General features: G+C 47.6%; 1 protein-coding gene across 1 annotated transcript in view; it reads right to left on the reverse strand.

Annotated features, from left to right (window-relative positions):
* Positions 1 to 19,414, reverse strand: part of ODF2 (outer dense fiber of sperm tails 2) — a 55,433-nt gene that overhangs the window by 7,583 nt on the left and 28,436 nt on the right. The window contains exons 12-17 of the mRNA XM_015426459.1: positions 18,785 to 18,970; positions 16,840 to 16,949; positions 13,998 to 14,133; positions 11,921 to 12,031; positions 10,033 to 10,137; positions 6,958 to 7,116 (exon numbers count right to left, since the gene is read on the reverse strand). Of these exons, the coding sequence (XP_015281945.1) occupies positions 6,958 to 7,116; positions 10,033 to 10,137; positions 11,921 to 12,031; positions 13,998 to 14,133; positions 16,840 to 16,949; positions 18,785 to 18,970 (807 nt within the window). The remainder of the gene's footprint in view (positions 1 to 6,957; positions 7,117 to 10,032; positions 10,138 to 11,920; positions 12,032 to 13,997; positions 14,134 to 16,839; positions 16,950 to 18,784; positions 18,971 to 19,414) is intronic.

The raw sequence follows: 19,414 nt of genomic DNA on the forward strand, positions 1-19,414 counted from the left end.
AGCCTGCTTCCGACTATCATCGACAGCCTTTAAGGCTTCGTCAGTGGTAGAGTGGAAGAGACCTTCGCCATCGAAGGGGAGATCCTCAATGCGGAATTTCATGTCAAGCTGTAAAGAGGTACCTCTTAGCCAAGCATGACGACGGAGCCCGACGGAGGAGACAAGAACTTTCGAGAAGCAAGTGACAGCCTGACGGACTGAATTAATTTGCTGTTTCGAGATCGTGCAAATTTCTGATAAAGCTCCTGACAACGTTGGACGGTGTTCCTCCAGAACAAACTGCAAGACGGGATGGACTGCATTAGCCACATTAAAGGCATAGGCCGACAGATATGACAGGTAGGTGTCAATACGAAGATTCATAGAGGCGAAGGGATACAGCTTCCTCGCGATAACATCAATTTTGTGGCCCTCGCAATCGGGAGGCGCAGAGTGGCGGGCAGATTGCTTCGATTTCTAAGAAGATTGTACAACCATGGATTTTGGTGGAGGCTGCCTGAAGAGAAACGTCCCCGAGCTCTCTTGGACCTTATAGAGAGCTTCGTATCGCCTGGCAACTGGGAGAATAGAAGCGGTATGAGCCCATGTCTCCTTGAGGGCAGAAAGGTGGACTGGCAATACAGGCAGGACCGTAGAAGGCGGGAGGTCAGCCTGAACAAGTTTGTGAACGACATCAGTCACAGCCGGGGATTCAGTGGAACCCTGGACCTGAAGCGCGGATGCCAACCTGGTTACAAGTTCCAGATACACTTTCGTGCCTTCAGTAGGTGAAACAGACCCTGAGGGCCGAAGCTCATCTTCGATGTGTGGAACATCGAGTTCGAGGTCTGCCGAATCCGAGTTGTCGGAAATCGACATGGGAGAGGAGGATCTCCGCTGTTGAGTGAGATCAGCCAGTATCAAGTCATCAAAAGGGGGATGAAGCCCAGGCTCTGAGAGAGAACACTTTGGGGCATCCCTAGGTCTCGAGAGGTCAGGAGGCTGGTCAGGGGCCACAGAGCGGGCTGAAGTCACGGACCAAGATCGTCTGGTGCGATCCAAAGAGCGTGGATGCTCATGACGTTCAAAGTGACGAAGGCGATCATACCAGTGTCGGCGAGGAGTAGGAGACCTCGGATAGTAATCCGGCCGATCCCATTCATCAGACCAGTATTGGTCATCAGAAGGTGATCCCAAAGGAGAAGTCGACTGGCGATGAATAAGACGCTTTCGATCATATCGAGATCGATGGCCAATAGAATGCTCCCTGCCCTCCAAATGGTGGATCGGGGTACGGGAGCGTGGCGATGGAGATCGAGAGTCCCGCTGCCAAGACAAGTCAGGAGGGGATCTCATAGTTTGACCCAGCAGAATAAGGCCAGAAGCTGAAGAGAGCGTAGGCGGCAGTGTCGGAGGCCGCAAGGTGGACTTGTTAGGTACAGCAGCCACAGCAGGGGTCGATGTTGTTAAGCCAGCAATGACGATTGGATCGACAGTCGAAGCCGATGTCGAGGGCTTAACTTTCGATTTCGAGGAAGCCTTACCCTCAGGCCATTTAGATTTCAACTTTGGTGCCTTCGAAGAGCAATCTGATTTTTGAGAGACAGTCGAAGCCATGGCAGGGCACAAGGCTGCCTCTAGAAGCACAGCCCTAAGGCAAGTCTCAATGTTACGTCGAGCTTGTCTAGTAAAACTAGCACAATGAACACAGGCATCGACTCTATAGGATTCCCCAAGACAAAAAAGGCACAAATCGTGACCGTCGTTTGAGGGAAGTTTAGCTGGGCAATAACAGCACAGTTTAAAAAACTTTGTTTTGCCCATACGTTCTCCACCCCATTCACTATAAAATAAAGGGGGGAGGCGCGTGAGAGAAGGAGAAAAAGAAAGACTTCACGTTCCTGGGATCCCAGATCACCGCAGACTGTGACAGCAGCCACGAAATTAAAAGACACCTGACTTCCGGTCTGGCTCCCGCGAATGGCGGACGCATCCTCGGGACGCTCCCGAGGGCGTCTCGCCCGCCCGCGGTCGAGGGGGGAATCCGCGCAAGCGGAGACCCAGACAAGCCCCAGAAAGAGGGGCTCCGACCCGGGGCGCGCAGGCGGGAGTCTCTTTCTCAGCCGAAAGGTCGGAAATCGAGCCTCTCCGCCATGCCCCAATGGACCTTGCCACGTAAGCGACCCCGCACGGGGTTTAGCGGAGCCGCCTGTGGTCACTGAGTGATGAAGCGAACAAACGGTGAAAAAGAAAAAAAGCGGCTGAAACTGTGAGTTGTCAGACATCGAGAAAAAGACTTAAGCGCGCTCCCCCCCCCAGCGAAAAGATTTAAGGGAGGAGGAGGGGAATCCTTCACTCTCGCAAACTGAGTTCCTTAGCGAAGAAAAGGGGGGGGAGAATGGAATGTGAGAAAAGATTTGGTTCCTTTTGGTGCATAACAAGAAAAGGCTAGAAGATTTCCGCATTTAAAAAAAAATGTTGCATGAACTTAAACAAAAGTAAACAAAAAAACAAAACAAGATGTCGGATCTGGACTGAAAAATTAGCGAACAAGAAGGGAGGAGCTTCTGCCGTGGGCGTTTTATCTTTTGTATGAGCCGGCTGTTTATTAACTGGATTGCGAGTGACTGTGACCTTGACTGGGAACTGTGAGAAATGAACACTGTGACAAGCGTGAAAGTGCCCTCAAAAGCGCTTTTAAAAGTCAACAGTTGCGGAGGAAAGGTCTGGCTAAGAGAGAGGCAGCGTTTAAACTTAAGCGAAAGCTAGAAAAAGGAAAATCCACTCTCAAAGCCAAAGACCTTTTGAAAAGGCACGACAGAGCAAGGATTGTGGCATTTGCAGCTTGTAAACAGAGAAAACAGCGACCCGGAGGAGGAGACGAGAAGCCGGAGAGAATTAAGCGGAAGAGGTTCCTTCTTGAATATGGAGGTGAAGCCAGTCCCTAGAAGATCGGTTCGAAAAGCGTTTGAAAAGACTTTATTAACAGAGCACCATTGGGACACTAGTAATATACTAACATAGAAAATGTGTTTGAAGAAAGAAGTTTGACAACACACTGAAGAAGCAAAAGAAGAAAATTTTAATAGTACTGATTAATATACTAGTTAAAACATCACTCAGCTTTCTCTTGATCCCACTATATACTCTCCCTTTTTTCCAATTAAGCGAAATATCTCTCCTTTTTAGGAGAGGGAATAAAGCTCTTAAATAAAAAAAAAATTTAAAAGACACCTGCTCCTTGGGAGGAAAGCGATGGAGAACCTAAACAGCATGATAAAAAGTAGAGTCATCACCCTGCCAACAAAAGTCTGCATGGTCAAAGCAATGGTATTCCACCATAATTTCCTACCAAATTAAAACATTAATAAATAGCTTAAACTAATTTGCCCAACTCTAGTATTCCCCTCATCCTTAGTTTTTAAATTGTGCATACTAAGCCTTTCCTAATCCCACCTGAGTTTACTCTATCCTATACCCACCACCATTCTACTGTAACAAATAAATAAATACATAAATAGATAATACAAGCTAAGTTAAGGGTCATTTTTCCATTTCATCCTATATTCAGAGAAAACCAGACTTTCTATCTTTTATATAGTTTGTTCTTCCTTCTAATTATTTGCAATCTTCTTTTCTGCCTCAGCATGTCTACTTGTCTTCGTTCTTTATTCATTCCTTGTCTTCCAATTCTCCCCTCTCTCGTTTTCAGCCATTCTATTTCCCCTATTTTGTTGTTGTTTCCTTTAAATTTCCAAGCCCGACGTTTCCTTCTTATAACCCTTCTGTCTCTTTCTCTTTCAATTTTCACCCATTGTTTCAATTTTCACCCATTGTTTCTTTTCCTTTGACAGTCCTGACTTAACACAAGATACTAACAATAGGGTTTCCCCCTCCTTTTTGCACTATTTCACCCAATAGTAGCTGAGTTTTTGCATTGTTCTTCACATTTATCAACTCCAAATTTTCCTCCCCTTCCTGAACGCTGTTCTCCTTTTGGCAGTCCTCTATGGTCTCCTTCACATTAGGTTGCTCCTGTTTTTCCACCTTTTCAATTTCTGTCTGTGCATTATGCTTTTTTTCCAACAGTCTCGCGCATGCCTCTTCACAACCGTTTTGAACTGCCTCTTTCAACATATTAAGGAGTTGCTCGACCGTCATCTCGCACACATACATATTCTCGTCGAGCTCTTCCTCCGTATTCATCTTGCATTCCATTTTAAACCAGCTCTTCAAATCAAATTATTCAGATTCCAACCGCTTTACTCTCATATATTCTATATATTTTTTAATCAGTCCTTTCCCTTTTTGTAAGTCCTTGACACAAATCCAATACGTTACAAAGACACCAACAGAGAGTCCTTCTCTTCCCCATATCAATTTCCACTCCACAATTAAGTCCCAAAAGTCTCCCGGCCGCCATCACTCTCAAATCCGGACACTTTCGCTTGGGGGCTTTCCCTTTTTCACTTAACATTCCAAAATAGTCTTACTCACACTTTGCTTTTTCTCTGTTACTGCGGTTATTTTGGATTCTCCATATAATTAAAAGGACGGATGGCAACCATGTTCCTTCCAAAACTCGTCTCTGCTTTGGAGCCGTTCCGGTCATCCCCCCGCTTTACCGAAACACGGGAGGGGCCATAAAAAAACGCCCCCTGCTCCAGCCCTCTCTCTGGGAGGGCTGGTCGAGCTCTCCCAACAGACGGGAGGCCTGAAAGAAAACGAAAGTGGATCGGGCTGCTCGGAGCAAGCCGAGCATCCGCCCGTCGACGCGCCGTACCGGAACCTCATTTGGATGATAATTCAAAATGAGTTTGGGCAGTAATAGGTTCTTTCTTTTTTTCTTCCTTTCTTCTTTGGCCTATTTTTTTTAGATAAAAGTAATATAAAGGTTATTAATCAAGTGATAACAAAATAGAATTTATGATTGTAAGAGCAATTAAAGATTAATTAAAACAAAAGATAATGAATTGATATGATAATGGAATAAGTCCTAATATAATTAGAATGATTTGACTTGCTTATGGTAATGGTAAATATTTAATGGTGTGGAGTGATATTAGAAGGTTAAGGGGGGAGGTAAGTAGATTCTATTGTAACAGTTTAGTATGATGTATGGTGGTTGTAGATTGAATATGGTTGAATAAAGATAGGTAAAGCCCAGGTAGACTAATAATTTAAAGATAATGGTATAAATAAAATGTAAAAATTCAAGTTGGAAAATAGGATAGTAAATTCCTTAGTTAAATACGTTACAAGGGCACTCAGGAGATGTTTAATGAATTTAAAGAGTGCAACGATTGATAGAAAAGTAAAAAGTGTATTAAAAGAAATTGAATTTAAAAATAAGTTAAATATTAAACCCTGTTCTCATATTGGAAACAAAGAGTCAGCAGTTTACTGGAGGATGGATATAGTTATGTGTAAAGTTAAGTTTGAAGGTTCTATATTATGGATAGGAATTTTGTAATAGATTTCTGAAAAGTTAGTAAGTAAACTTTAAGAAAATTGTAACAGTAGGTTTTACTCAACACAGATGAGATATTTAAATTGAAGATAAGTTCAAAATATGCATGTAAATGTAGCTTGACTTGTTTATTACTCTGTGCTGATGGTAAAGATAAGTGTTGTTATAGGATCTTATATGTAATCTTGTTGTTGACTTGGTTGGTATGTATGAGATAGGCTGATATTATAAACCCAAATAAATATACTGATTAAAAAAAAAAAAAAGAAATGGTATTCCCCTGGAAGGCCAGATAATGAAACTGAAGCTCAAATACTTTGGCCACCAAATGAGAAGGGAGCACTCACTGGAGAAGACCCTGATGCTGGGAAAGATTGAAGGTCAAAGAAGACGGGGCCGGAAAAGGATGAGATGGTTGGACAGTGTCATGGATGCAACGAACATGAAATTGAGCGGGCTTCGGAGGATGGCAGAAGACAGGAGGGCCTGGCGTGATCTTGTCCATGGGGTCACGAAGAGTCGGACTCGACTGTGCGACTGAATAACAAATATATATATAAAATAGTAACAAGAAAAGTTCAAGAATGAAGAGGGAAGGGAACGAAAAAGAGAAATGTATACTTAGCTGAGGCAAGTACGGAGCGACAGAAACGAGGTGTGAACACACAGGCGGTCAAAGAAGAACTGAGTGGGAGGCGGCTCTCTCCCCCGCTCCAGGCATGCGCAGTATGTGCCCGCTCCCCAGGGCGGGAAGAGAGCCCGCCAAAAGCTTTCTGAGGCAAAGCTCTGGAAGTTTCTCCAGTCGAGGTCATGCGCCGGCGCCCAACCCATGTGTGGGACTGCACAGAGACCACGACGAAGATCTCTGTGTTCCTTAAAACAAAATAATGAAACCAAGTTTCTAGTCCTCAAGGTTGCCATGCCGGCCTGACTCCTAGTCTCGGCCCTGGTAGCAGAGGCAGACGGTACAGAAGAAACAAGCATGCAAATATCCTTGATAACAAGAATTTCAATTGCTTTGGATTCAGCCGCATACGGAGCCCCGGCCTGCACACCGGACTTCCTTTCCACAAACAGGAGAGTTAGAAGCATGACTTTTTGCTGCACAGTGCAGAAGGCAAGGAGTCTTGCAATTCTCGAGCATGACATACGCAATGCCACGAGGGGAAAGGGAGCATGAGGTGGACGGAAGCAGGACCATGAAAATGGAGCTGGTGAAAAGTGGACAGGAAGGTGCCGGAAAGAGCACCGGTGAACCACGCTAGGCGGCGAGCTAAGCAGACGGGAGCAAAAGCAAGACGGCTAAAGCAACAAAAACACAAAACACAAAGAGGAAAAACAGAAGACATGCCACACGTCTTTTTTTTTTTTTTTAATTCTGCAGTGCACTTGTTTTAATCATTTCAGAGAGAGACGAGGCAAGAGACAAAAGAATGCACTTTCCTGGTGCTAGAAGATCACTTTCCCCGGCTCGGGGTTCGCGTGGGTGCTTTCTGCCAGTCCCTTACCCGCTGACGGAGATCCGTAATCATGGCCGACAGGTCCATGTTCTTCTTCTCATAACTCTTAAGCTGATCCTGACACTCGGCCAGTTTGGTCTCCGTGATCCTCAGGATGTCGGGAAGCTTTTCCAACTCGGCAACCTGACTCTGGAACTGCTTACGAGCCTGTCGGAGGAGGAGGAGGAAGGGGGAAGGAAGGCAGCGATTAAAAACAGCCCAGGGCATTTATGGCCTGTCTGGGCATTACCGAAAGATCCACTTTTGCCCTCTAAACCTCACAGGGGCCCTTCCCCATGGCTGCGCAGAAACCTGCAGCATCCCTGCTCCCTGTTCCCCTTGTAAAGGAGGGAGGAGCACACTAGTCACACGCGCTGGGGGGAGATCAGGTGGCGAGGGTCTTTTTCATCGCGCTTTTCAACCGAAAAAGTCATCTCTGTAAACGGTCCAATGGAAGTGGCCACTGAAATGCAATAAAGATGTTGCAGTGAGAGCTGGACCGGGCACCAGGCCGGGCCGCCGCCTCCTGACCTCATTCTGATGGTCCCACGGAGGTCAGCTGGAGAGCGGAATGGGGAAGGGGCCACTGTGCTGGATGTGCAACCAGGCACAATGGCGATAGTGAAGGATCAGGTGGTGGGTGCTGCAAGAGACTTCTCTAGGGGAGCTTTTGGAGAGCGGCTGCCTGTCGAAGCAGACAAAGGTGAGCTTGATAGACCAAGGGTCTGATCCCACATAAAGCAGACTGATGCGTCTAGATTCTGCCACAACGATCCATTAGAGAGGGTCCTCTATATTACTTCTACACGTTAATCTACATAATAAATATAGTGAGTCAGACAATTAGACCATCTAGCTCGGTACAGTTTATGCTGACTGGCAGCAAGACCCCAGAGTCTCAGATGGGTGTCGTCCCCAGCCCTGCTCCTGGGAACCAGAGGTGTTCTGAGTTCAGTCTATAGACCAGGGGTGGCCAAACTGTGGCTCGGGAGCCACATGAGGCTCTTTCACAAATATTGTGCAGCTCTCAGCAGGGCGGCTGGGGAAGCGAAGGGGAGGCATGCTTTTTCTCCCTCCCACCTATTTGCTTTCTTTGTTTCTCTCTCTCTCTCTTTCTTTCCACCTCTTTCATTTTTTCTTCCCACCTCTCTTTTTCTTTCTCTCTTAGACAAATAAATACCATTAGCAAACAAGTAAATATCATTGGACAAATATCATTATCGATATCTGCTTTTACCCCTTTTGTTTTTATTTCTGGCAGTCTCGTCTAATGTTAAGAAAAAGCAAATTTGCATATCTTTAAATAAAAATGTGTTGTGTGATATTTGTTCATGTCTTGCGGCTCTCAAATATCTGACGTTTATTCTATGTGGCCCTTACAGTGAGCAAGTTTGGCCACCCCTGGTCTATAGCCTGCACGCTGTAGTGTCCTGGCCCCACTGCTGGACCTCCTGATGGCACCTGGTATTTTTGGCCACTGTGTGATGGAGTGTTGGACTGGATGGGCCGCTGGCCTGATCCAACATTGGCTTCTCTTATGTTCTTATGGTCACATGCTCCTTCATTGAGGTGTTTATTTAGGAAAATGCCTAAAAGATATTTGCATCTTGCCTTTAAAAAAAAAGAAGGATCTTCAAGGCTCACAACTAGACCAAACCCTCGCTGCGACCTGGACCCAGGCCACTGATGGCTCCAAGATCCCAAAGTACCAATGTTTGGAAATGGCCCGGAAACCAAACAGAGGCCATAGCAAACTGGCAGCGTGCATTCCAGTTCCAGTCCACGCTCTGGCAGCTGCAGTTTGGATCAAGCTGTAGTTGCTGAACCCTCTTCCAAAGACAGCCCCCATGCAGAGGATGGGACAGAGAAGAATCTAAGCGTCCCCTGGCAGCCATGATGTACACATGAAGCTGCCTTTTATTGAATCTGACCCTTGGTCCGCCAAAGTCCGTTTTGTCTACTCAGACGGGCAGCAGCTCTCCAGGGTCTCAGGCAGAGGTCTTTCACATCACCAACTGATAACCAAGGCTGTACCAAAGCTAGGTCCTTTTGAGTGAGTCCCTGACACAGCTGGAGAGCCGGCTTCAGGTGGGAAAAGGCACTCCTGGCAGCCACAGCAATATGGGCGTCCAGGAGCAGCACCAGATCACAGGATGCACCTCAACTGGGAACACGAGTGTTCCTGGGGAACGTATTTTGTGCTCCTGCTCCTGAATCACAAAGATTCAGCCACCCAGCATCACTTCCATCTGGTCAGGATTACATCTGTTTGTTCACCTTCACCCAGTCTCGGAGCTGAAGCACCAGTCAAGGACCTCAGCTGTGCTCTCCGGGTTGGACAGAAAGAGAGAGAGAGAGAGAGAGAGAGAGAGAGAGAGAGAAGGGGTGCAGGAGCAAGGCATCACCCACACGGCCCTTCTAGCTCACAGCCGTCCTTAATTGCAGCACTTCTCCAGGTCTCGGGCAGGAAGAGTCGATCTCTGCCCTGTCGCCCAAGATAATTTTACTACCTGGACATGTCGGGAATGGAACCTGGGCCCTTCTCCACTGAATTACAATACCAGCCAACAAGAGATGAGCAGACTGGTGATACTCACTCAACAGCTCAGGAGCCACCTGTGGCTATTCTGAGCCCCGTTCCCCAACGTGGCACCTGCCCCATTTGGGGCTTGTCGCTGGCAGGCGGCACTGGGCCCTTGCCCAGTGAGGCTTGTCGCTGGCCGGTGGTTCCCACCTTGAGACAGCCACCACCAGAAGAACAGGTGAGCTGTGGGCCTCCTTGAGGTGCAGCCGTCATGCTAGGGGTGGAAGTTCGTGCGCCCTATTGGTATGCTGCCAACTGAAAGTGCAGCTCCTTGCAATCTAGAGTAAGCCCTAGAATGTATCAGCAGCAACTCAGCAAGGCCTTCTGTAGTCTATTCATCCACAAACATCATAGTCTCAGGACAATTCTCTGTGCCCACACAAGACGCAACACGCACACACACACACACTGCTCTTTTTCCAAAGAAGAAATGTCATGTCTGTGAAACATCACAAATCCTCAGACTTCGTGTCGAGGCGGCATGCCAGATGTGCACTTACATTTTCAATCTCTTTGCTCATTTCTTCTTTAAGTGATTTGTTCTCTTTGTCACAGAGCTCCAGTTTCACCGTCACCTCATCGGCTTCCATTCGGGTTTTCAATACCTGGGCACGGAGATTACAAAATAAAGATGGTGGCTACAACGTGCAACGTGTGTCATTCACATGGCTACTCTTGCTTCAACCAGCTGTCAGGATGCAACTCACGTCTGTTGTTAGGATGTACCATCCATCCCCCCCCCGCCAATGTTAGCAAAGTATTTTATTTTTATATTTGTACCCTGCTTTTCCAGATGTTCAAGACTGATTACACTATATCAACATTAAAGGTAAAGGTAAAGGTTCCCTTGCTCGAAAGCCAGTCGAATCTGCCTCTAGGGTTGCGGTGCTCATCTCCGTTTCCAAGCCAAAGAGCCAGCGCTGTCCGAAGACGTTTCTGTGGTCATGTGGCCGGCATGACTAAACACCAAGGCGCACCGAACGCTGTTACCTTCCCACCGAAGTGGTACCTATTTATCTACTTGCAATTTCTTGCTTTCGAACTGCTAGGTTGGCAGGAGCTGGAACTAGAGACGGGAGCTCACTCCATCATGCGGCACCCGGGTCTCGAACTGCTGAACTACCAACCTTCCACAGCCTGCAGTTCAGCGTCTTAACCACTTGAGCCATAAAGCATAAAGCATAAGAAAAGCATACAAGCCTTGCCAGGAAGTTGACCAACAAAATGATGAGTATTTAATGGTGCCGTTCCAAAAATTTAAATGGCACTTAAGTGGAGGAAGAGGAGGAAGCAATTTATACCCGTTCTCTCCTTCTACCAGAGACACCCCAATTCTACTCCTTACACTACTCCTGATCCCTAAAACAAAATGGGGAGGTGCTCAGTGGGAATGAGAAGCAAGTTTCAGGCTACAAAGTCCCTGGTCAGTTTACATTGGTGGTGGAAAGTTGCATCAAGGTTTTCAGTGCAAGAGATGTTCAGAGGTGGTCTGTCACTGCCCTGCCTCTGGATAGCGGCCCTTGACTTCCTCTGTAGTCTCCCATCCAAATACTAACCAAAGCCAACCTTGCTTAGCCACAAGCCTGGGCCATCCACGCCAGGACCATGGTACATTACCATCTCCAAAACAGACAACACAGACTTTTAGCTAAAAGCCACTTTTTACAAGACCTTCTGTGGGTCTTAGTGGATGTTAACTGCCACTTAGCTGATGTTCTCTGGTTGGTCATTCTCTGCAACAGTGCAGTGACCCAAATGGGCCCATGTTTTTGCTTGTGTGCATCTGTTTTTTGGCAGAGGAGGAACAGACCAGCCACACGGATGTCACAGTCGGACAGGAACCAGGACCGGAGTGGGCCCTGATGGACCCATACCAACTGCACCTTGTCCATAACCAGAGAAAACTGCACTTCAACTGCAGGGCAGAAAATAAGTTCCACAGATAACCATCCCTGCATCTTCACTGGACATCAATCCCTTTGCACAGAGCGGAATGCCTTTCTGTGCACACGAAGCATACATGAGCAGTATAGACGCCAGCTACAGAGCAGCGGTCATGGCCATTGTCTTGCTTTTGTGCAAACGTGGCCCAGATGTGTGCCATTTAATTCCCACAAAAATTTCCCTGGAGCAAGTTCTGCAAAACGAACTAGCCAAGATCACATCATAAACACCCCATCTATTTTATGATGGGAGCACAGAAGAGCAGATCTTGATCTCATTCGCACACTTTGGCTCAACATCCAGAAGAGTACTTGCCAAAGAAATCGGCACACACGCAGTTACCAAACCACCGACTGCGTCCTCCCCGGCCAGTCTGTACACCACAACACCCGACATAGAGACGACACCCCAAGAAGGGAAAAGAGGAGAGTCCAGACACCATACCTGATTCTTGTAGGTTTCAATCAGCCCTTCATAGTTCTTGAGTGACGATTTGAGCTGGGCCACTTCCAGCTGCGCTTTATTCAGCTTCTCCTCCAGAGGAATCATGCTATTCTGGAGGAAACCACAAAGGCAACAAAAGCATGGTCATTCAGAATGCAGGATTTGCTTACATGCCAGGCGGGACTCAATCCATGGCACGCAAGATCAAAAATGCCGTTTCTCAGTCAGGGCTTAGGACATTCCCTGAACCAGCCTCCGTCGAAGTGAATGGAAGTTACTCAAAAGGCTCGGAGCCCAGCCCACCCCCAAACACACGTGTGAAACCCATGGCGGCTTGTGTTTCCGAACACGCACGGCTTAAAGCTGCTTGCCTCTGAACCCGGAGGTGGAGTGGAGCTGCTTGCCTGCTACAATTCCCCCTCCTCTCGGGGCTCGGCTTCATGAGCTCACCCGCACAGAGCAGCAGCCATGACTTTACAGTTTGTCATTTCAGGTGTCCTGCCAACCACAGTTAGCACCAACCATGGTTTCCAAACAAACCGTGGTCTGTCACCTGGCACCTCAATTCAGATGTCATCCTATGAGGTTTTGCTCGATAAAAATAATGAGTTAAAATCACAAGAAATGTTACAATCACAGGGCATACAGCTCTCATGGTGGGAAAGATTACAACTGCAGTCACGGTATCAGAAAGATAAGCAGCTAGGTTTCGCCAATACCAGGTCAGAACTTGATAAAATTTTGTTAGGTCCCGAGGACAAACTGATTCGGAAACTATATGCAGTACTATTAGATTATAAGATGCAGTACTATTAGATTATAAGATGCAGGATTAAGGCAACAATGATAGAATGGGGGAAAAATGTTGGGCACGCTATTTCGTTTGAAAAATGGGAAAGGATAGGGAGGAATATGAAGTGGCTAAAGGCTATCCCACTGAAAGAGAATGCATTTAAAATGTATCACCGCTGGTATCTTACACCTGATAAACTAGCCTGTTTTTATCCTGGTATTAGCAAGAAGTGTTGGAAATGTAATACTAAAGTGGGCTCTTTCTATCATACTTGGTGGACCTGTGAAGAAGTAAAGAAGTATTGGAAAGAGGTGCATAGGATTATAGTGCAGGTATTGGGCGTTCAGATAGCGTTGGATCCCGAAATCTTTCTGCTAAATATATTAAAGGTAAAGGTTCCCTTGCTCGAAAGCCAGTCGAATCCGACTCTAGGGTTGCGGTGCTCATAGCCGTTTCAAAGCCGAAGAGCCAGCGCTGTCCGAAGACGTTTCCGTGGTCATGTGGCCGGCATGACTAAACACCAAGGTGCACGGAATGCTGTTACCTTCCCACCGAAGTGGTACCTATTTATCGACTTGCAATTTCTTGCTTTCGAACTGCTAGGTTGGCAGGAGCTGGAACTAGAGACGGGAGCTCACTCCGTCATGCGGCACCCGGGTCTCGAACTGCTGAACTACCGACCTTCCACAGCCCGCAGTTCAGCGTCTTAACCACTTGAGCCACCGCAGCTCCTGCTAAATATATTACCGGACAATTTAAAGAAAAATGACAAATATCTCCTCCTTCATCTGGTAACAGCGGCAAGGATGACGATGGCCAAGCATTGGAAGAAAGAAGAACTTCCTCATAAACAGGACTTTATAACAAAAGCTCTGGAAGTGGCTGAGATGGACAGTTTAACTCAAAAGCTTCGTGATAGAGAAGATGGCGCCTCTCTAAATACTTGGGTGAAATTTTATAACTGGATTGATAAGAAGAACATCCTAGTTTAGAAACTTCTGTAAAAATAGGAGGGGGGGAAAGGTTGCAAAGCTGTATGACCCGCTTCTCTGTTTGTTTTTGTTTGTCTCTTGGTTTGTTTTGATGGACTAATAATATATGGGGGGAAAAAATTCAGATGTCATCCCAAGCTATAGTCAGGCTTCCTCAGTCCTGGTTTGAGACAGTGTCTGCTTTAAGCTGAGAGTAGCAGCTCCTGTTCACTTTAACCAGGCTTCTGCAGGAGGCGTTCCTGAAGGGCTACGACCACACCCGCTCTGGAGTCCCCAGCCCCGTCCCACTGACCTTCAGCCTCTCATTCTCCAGCTTGAAAGAGGTGCTCTCCGTGACCTGCCGATGCAGTTTGTCCACCATGGAATCTCTGTCTTCCCGCATCTTGCCTTCTATACTATTCTGCTGGTCGAGAAGGTCTGTAATTCGGCTGCCACACAGCAAGGGAGAAAAGAACAGGATTAGCCCAAGGAAGAATGCAGCAGCTATAACTCAGTGCAGGATTACAGATGTGACACATCGGTTTGTTTACTACTCCTTTTGTCTATTGGGTGATACGTGACTAACAACAGCTACCCACTGCTCAAGATCCATGTGTCAGAGCTTTTATTGGATAAAGGGAAAGGAAAGGAAGATGTGACGCATCTTACGCCTCCTTGGACCAGCAAAGACTGCCTCAGCCACACAGATCTTGAGGGAGGGTTTTGAAACGCAGAACAACTCTCCAAAGACACGCATTAAGAATGAAAGACAAAATGTGCATGTTAGGACAACACACTGTTTTAGGATATTTTCTTAGGAGCTTAAGATGATGCAGGGGATGGACAAGGATCAGGGAGGCCAGCGTTCGAATCCTCGCCTGTGTGGGCCACTCGCCCTCAGCCTAACCTACCGTATACCGTGGAGGTGGAGAAAACCATCTAAGCCACCTGAGCTCCTTCAGTGGAAGGGCAAGAGGAAAATGTAAGGTATTCTATAATTCTTTTTTTAAAAAATCAAAAGTGGCCCTGCGCCACTCAGAAATGAAGGTGAAAGCAGGAAGAGAAGGAGGAGGAAGAGGAAGAAGAAGAGGAAGAAAAGGAGGAGGAAGAAGAAGAGATTGGATTTATACCCCGCCCTTCACTCAGTCTCAGAGTGGCTTACATTCTTTCCCTTCCTCTCCCCACAACAGACACCCTGTGAGGTAGGTGGGTCTGAGAGAGCTCTTTCGAGAACTGCCCTTGAGAGAACAGCTCTGACAGAACTTGTGACCAATGCTCCCTTTAATCTGTGGAGCAAAAGTTTTACTTTGTGAGCTACTAGTATTAAAGTTATGAGCGAGCGATTTGGCTACTGCATCAATTAGTTTGCTCTGGAGCCCTCCTTCCCGAGCAAAGACAAAAATGTGTGAGCTGGAGGCTAAAAAAAAACTGTGAGCTAAGCTCACACTAACTCAGTTTAGAGGGAACACCGCTTGTGACTGACCCAAGGTCTCACCAGCACCTGCACGTGGAGGAGTGGGGAATCAAACCCGGCTTTCCCAGATTAGAGTCCATGCTCTAAACCACTACACCAAACCGGCTCTCTTTTAGCAGCAAGAAGAACGTTGTCATCAATTTGAGCGGCCTCTCAGAGCACTGCAGAGTGATAGCCGGGAGCCAATTCAGTCCTGGCTGTCCACAAGAGGCAGGCATCCACACTCCACACCAAGGGTCCCCCAGCCTTCTCAAGCTTGCGGGCACCTTTGGAACCCTGACGCGGGGCGGTGGGCACAACCACAAAAGGGTCGCCGGCGGAGGCAGAGCCAGGCTTCAGGGAACGTCAGAGAGCAGCACAGTTACCTATAAACTCTTAACAGGACCTCTTCAACATTTCAGGCAGAAGCTCTGCTGAACAGGATGCCTTTACTCTGCACAGCCAATCAGAAACCCTCCCTGTTGGGCAAAAGCCCCGCCCAGCCACACCCGCTTTCTAAGGGCCCTGGGTGGGCATCAGGAAAGGTGCCAGCGGGTGCCATCGTGCCCACACGGATGACGTTGGGCACCCCTAGTCCACCCCCTTCTGCGGCAGGAATATTTCAACAGACAGCTGACGTTGGTATACTGCTTGTTGAAGGCAACTCTTGCATATCCAGGGGCTGCGCAACATGCTGCACAAATGTGGGGATGTGTGATGCAGAAGCCAACATCCAGAGGATCTCCTGCTTCTAACCCTGATTCATGCAGAAGAAAACTTGAAAATCTGATGATGGTGTCTATGCAGCTCCAGGGGGCCTGGGAGTGGCTAAGCATTCAACCACTTACAATAACACTCAGGCTTAGAATCACCCTCTATTCAGCTCTTAAGCATCCAAGGGATCAGTTTACTTACATCCCATTTTCAGGTGGCTTATAAGAGCATCCTAAAGTCCGGAGTCTACTGAGTGATTCATGTGGTACAGGGACATGAGTCCCTCCCGTCTCCTTAGCCAAGGGATTACAGAACAATGGGAGGAAAAGGACCATAAAACCTACTTTCGTGCACTAGTTTGTTATAGGAACAGGAAGCTATCTAGAACCAAACAGGAAGGCCACTTCCAGCCAACTGACCCTGAGGTTGCTAGAACTACAGTTCCCAGAATTCATTATATGTTTAAAGATACAGTAAACAATTTGCTATGCTTTACTATTCTGATCTCTGCTGGGGACAGCACAGCGACAAAAGGGAAGAGAGAAAAGAAGGGGGCACATTTCAGCACCTCCTATTCATTTCCCGGTCCATTTCCCCACGGCCTTTGCTCTCACCTGCCCTTTCTGCTACAGTTTAGCTCTGCCTGCCTCCCTACTTTCCTAACATAACCTGCCTCCTTTCCATTCCTTTGGCTTCTAGGCCAAGGAAACCTACAATCTTTGTTCACTTCGTGTTCGATTTGGCCTGAATAGCAAGCCAAGGCAAACCGGACGAAGGCAAAATGAGGCACGTCTGCTATTAGTAAAGCAGAACTTGGATTTCCTTTGGCACAGAGTGCCTGAAAGGGCAAAGAGCCTTGGCTGTCATCTTCCAGATGGGAACCACAAGTCACCCTGCTTCAGAGCGGAGTGCTGAGCTACAGCCCTCCGGCACCCGACCTAAGCTACTCCGAGAGCTGAACGCCAAAGCCCCACGACACAGCCCTCACCTGTTCAACATGACTATCTCAATCTCCAGATCACTTTTCTCTTTGACAACTTGGTTGTAGCGGCTTCTCCAAGATTCCAGGGTGGACAGCGCCTCAGTCACGTAGTTGTCCTGCCAAACGAACCGAGAAAGACGTGTGATTGAAAGTACGACTGAGCTGCAGCTCAGAGGCCTACGGGACACGGTAGCATTGATGCCTTGGTATGGAGGATGAAAACCAGGCAGCTCACCTGTAATGGATGTTCTTCGAATGATGCCCTACACTGCCCCTACGTGCAGGTCCTGCATTCAACCTTATAACGAAACTGAGGAATCGTCTCAGCTGTGGACTTACAGGGGATGGGAAAGTAAGCATCTTCTAGGCCAGGGGTGGCCAAACTGCGGCTCGGGAGCCACATGTGCCTCTTTCACACCTATTGTGTGGCTCCCAGTAGGGCAGCTGGGGAAGTGAAGGGGAGGCACGCCTCCCCGATCGGTCTTCCCTTCCCCAGCCAGTGTTCCTCTCCGACCTTCTTCCCCTCCCTCCTCCATCTATTTGCTTACTTTGTTTCTCTCTCCCTCTCTTTCACCCTTCTTTCCACCCTCCCCCATCTATTTGTTTCCTTCCTTCCTTTATCTCTCTCTCTCTTCCTTCTTCCCCCTCCCTCCCCATCTATTTGCTTTCTTCATCACTCTCTCTCTCTCCACTTTCATTCTTTCTTTACGCCTCTCTCTGTTTCTCTCTCTTAGACAAATAAATATCATTAGTAAACAAATAAATATCATTGGACAAATATCATTATTAATATCTGTTTTTACCCCTTTTGTTTTTATTTTTGGCAGTCTCATTTAATGTTAATAAAAATCATATTTGCATTTTTTCAATAAAAATGTGTGTAATATCTGTTCGCGTCTTGCGGCTCTCAGACATCCGACGTTTATTCTATGTGGCTCTTACGTTAAGCGAGTTTGGCCACCCCTGCTCTAGGCCGATGGCTAGCAAGGGTAGGGTACCTGAGATTATCATTTCCTTAAAACTACTGCACTCCTTCAATTACAAAGAAACAGCTAACTCCAATGCTTCCTTTCACCACAGTGGCAAAGAAGACCAAGGGGGGAGTTGGCATGCCCTCTGCTCCTCCTCACGTTAGAAAAGGGCAGAGAAGAACCATCTTATGCTACGAAGGAGCGAGAGTTTTCTGCAGCTAGCACTGCACCGACGCAGCTGCCATAAGGGAATACACAAAAACCATCACAAAAACGCAATAGCCACAAGCGGTCTTTGTGCCCTCCTGTTCTGGAGACAACACACAGCAGAGCTTCTTGGAGAGTGCATTCGATTCCCTGACTCTGCCACAACTGTCTGAGACAGAGCTCCCCAACCTTATTGAGCCTGCAGGCACTTTTCACATTCTGACACAGCCTGTTGGGCACAGCCACAGAATGGCTGCCAAAGAAATGACTGCTGCAGGCAGAGGACCCAGCCACACCTTCGGTCACACAGTGAAAACCTCTTGTGCTGCGGTGGCAACTGCTGCCAAAGCAATGCTTTAAAAAATATGCACTGCCGAGTGCCAAGGAAATCTCCAGTGGCCAATAAAAACCTTTGCTGGGCAAAAATCCTCTAGCTAGCCCTGCCTACTTTCTAAAAATACTTGGCGGGCGTCAAGGAAGGGGTCTGCAGGCGCCAGGGAGTCCATGGGCACCATGTTGGGGACCAGTGTTCCCTCTAAGCTGAGTTAGTGTGAGCTGGCACACAGTTTTTTAGCCTTCGGCTCACGGATTTTTGTCTCAGCTCAGGAAGGATGGGCTCCAGAGCAAACTGATTTATGCAGCAGCCAAATCGCTCGCTCACAACTTTAATGCCAGTTTGCTCACAAAGTAGGATTTTTGCTCACAAGACTCCACAGCTTAGAGGGGACATTGTTGGGGACCCCTGCTCTAAGAAGTAACAGAGCGACAGTCACCTTTTCCGCCAGCTGGGCGTTCAGCTGTTCTGCATATTCTTCACTCCTCTCCGCTCGATCTTTCTGAGCACGGATGGCGTTCTTCAGCACCTCTTTTTCACGGTCCACTTTGTCTTTCATCTCCTTCAGCTGTTCCATGATATGCTCCACCTCTGCCTTGTGTTGAGACCCAGCACGCTCCAGATTCTGGGAAAGGACAGGCAATGTTCAGGAGGCCCAAAGGGCCTGAGCTTCAACCAGGAAGGAGGAGGAGGAGGAGGAGGAGGAAATTGGACTTATACCCCACCCTTCACGCAAGAGTCTCAGAGTGGCTTACAAACTCCTTTCCCTTCCACTCCCCACAACAGACACCCTGTGAAGTAGGTGGGGCTGAGACAGCTCCGAAAGAACTGCTCTTTCAAGAACACCTCTGACAGAGCTACGGCTTGCCCAAGGTCATCCAGCCAGGTGCAAGTGGAGGAGTGGGGAATCAAACCCGGTTCTCCCAGATTAGAGTCCGCGCACTTAACCACTGCACCCGACTGGAGATAACGCTCCCTCCCACCACGCATGCACACTTTGCATGTGTGTCACATACCATCGCCGCAGCCAACGTATGGTGACCCTGTAAGGTTTTCAGGGCAAGAGACG

This window comes from Gekko japonicus, unplaced genomic scaffold (genome assembly GCF_001447785.1).
Source record: "Gekko japonicus isolate JY-2015 unplaced genomic scaffold, Gekko_japonicus_V1.1 scaffold1064, whole genome shotgun sequence".
Taxonomy (NCBI): domain Eukaryota; kingdom Metazoa; phylum Chordata; class Lepidosauria; order Squamata; family Gekkonidae; genus Gekko; species Gekko japonicus.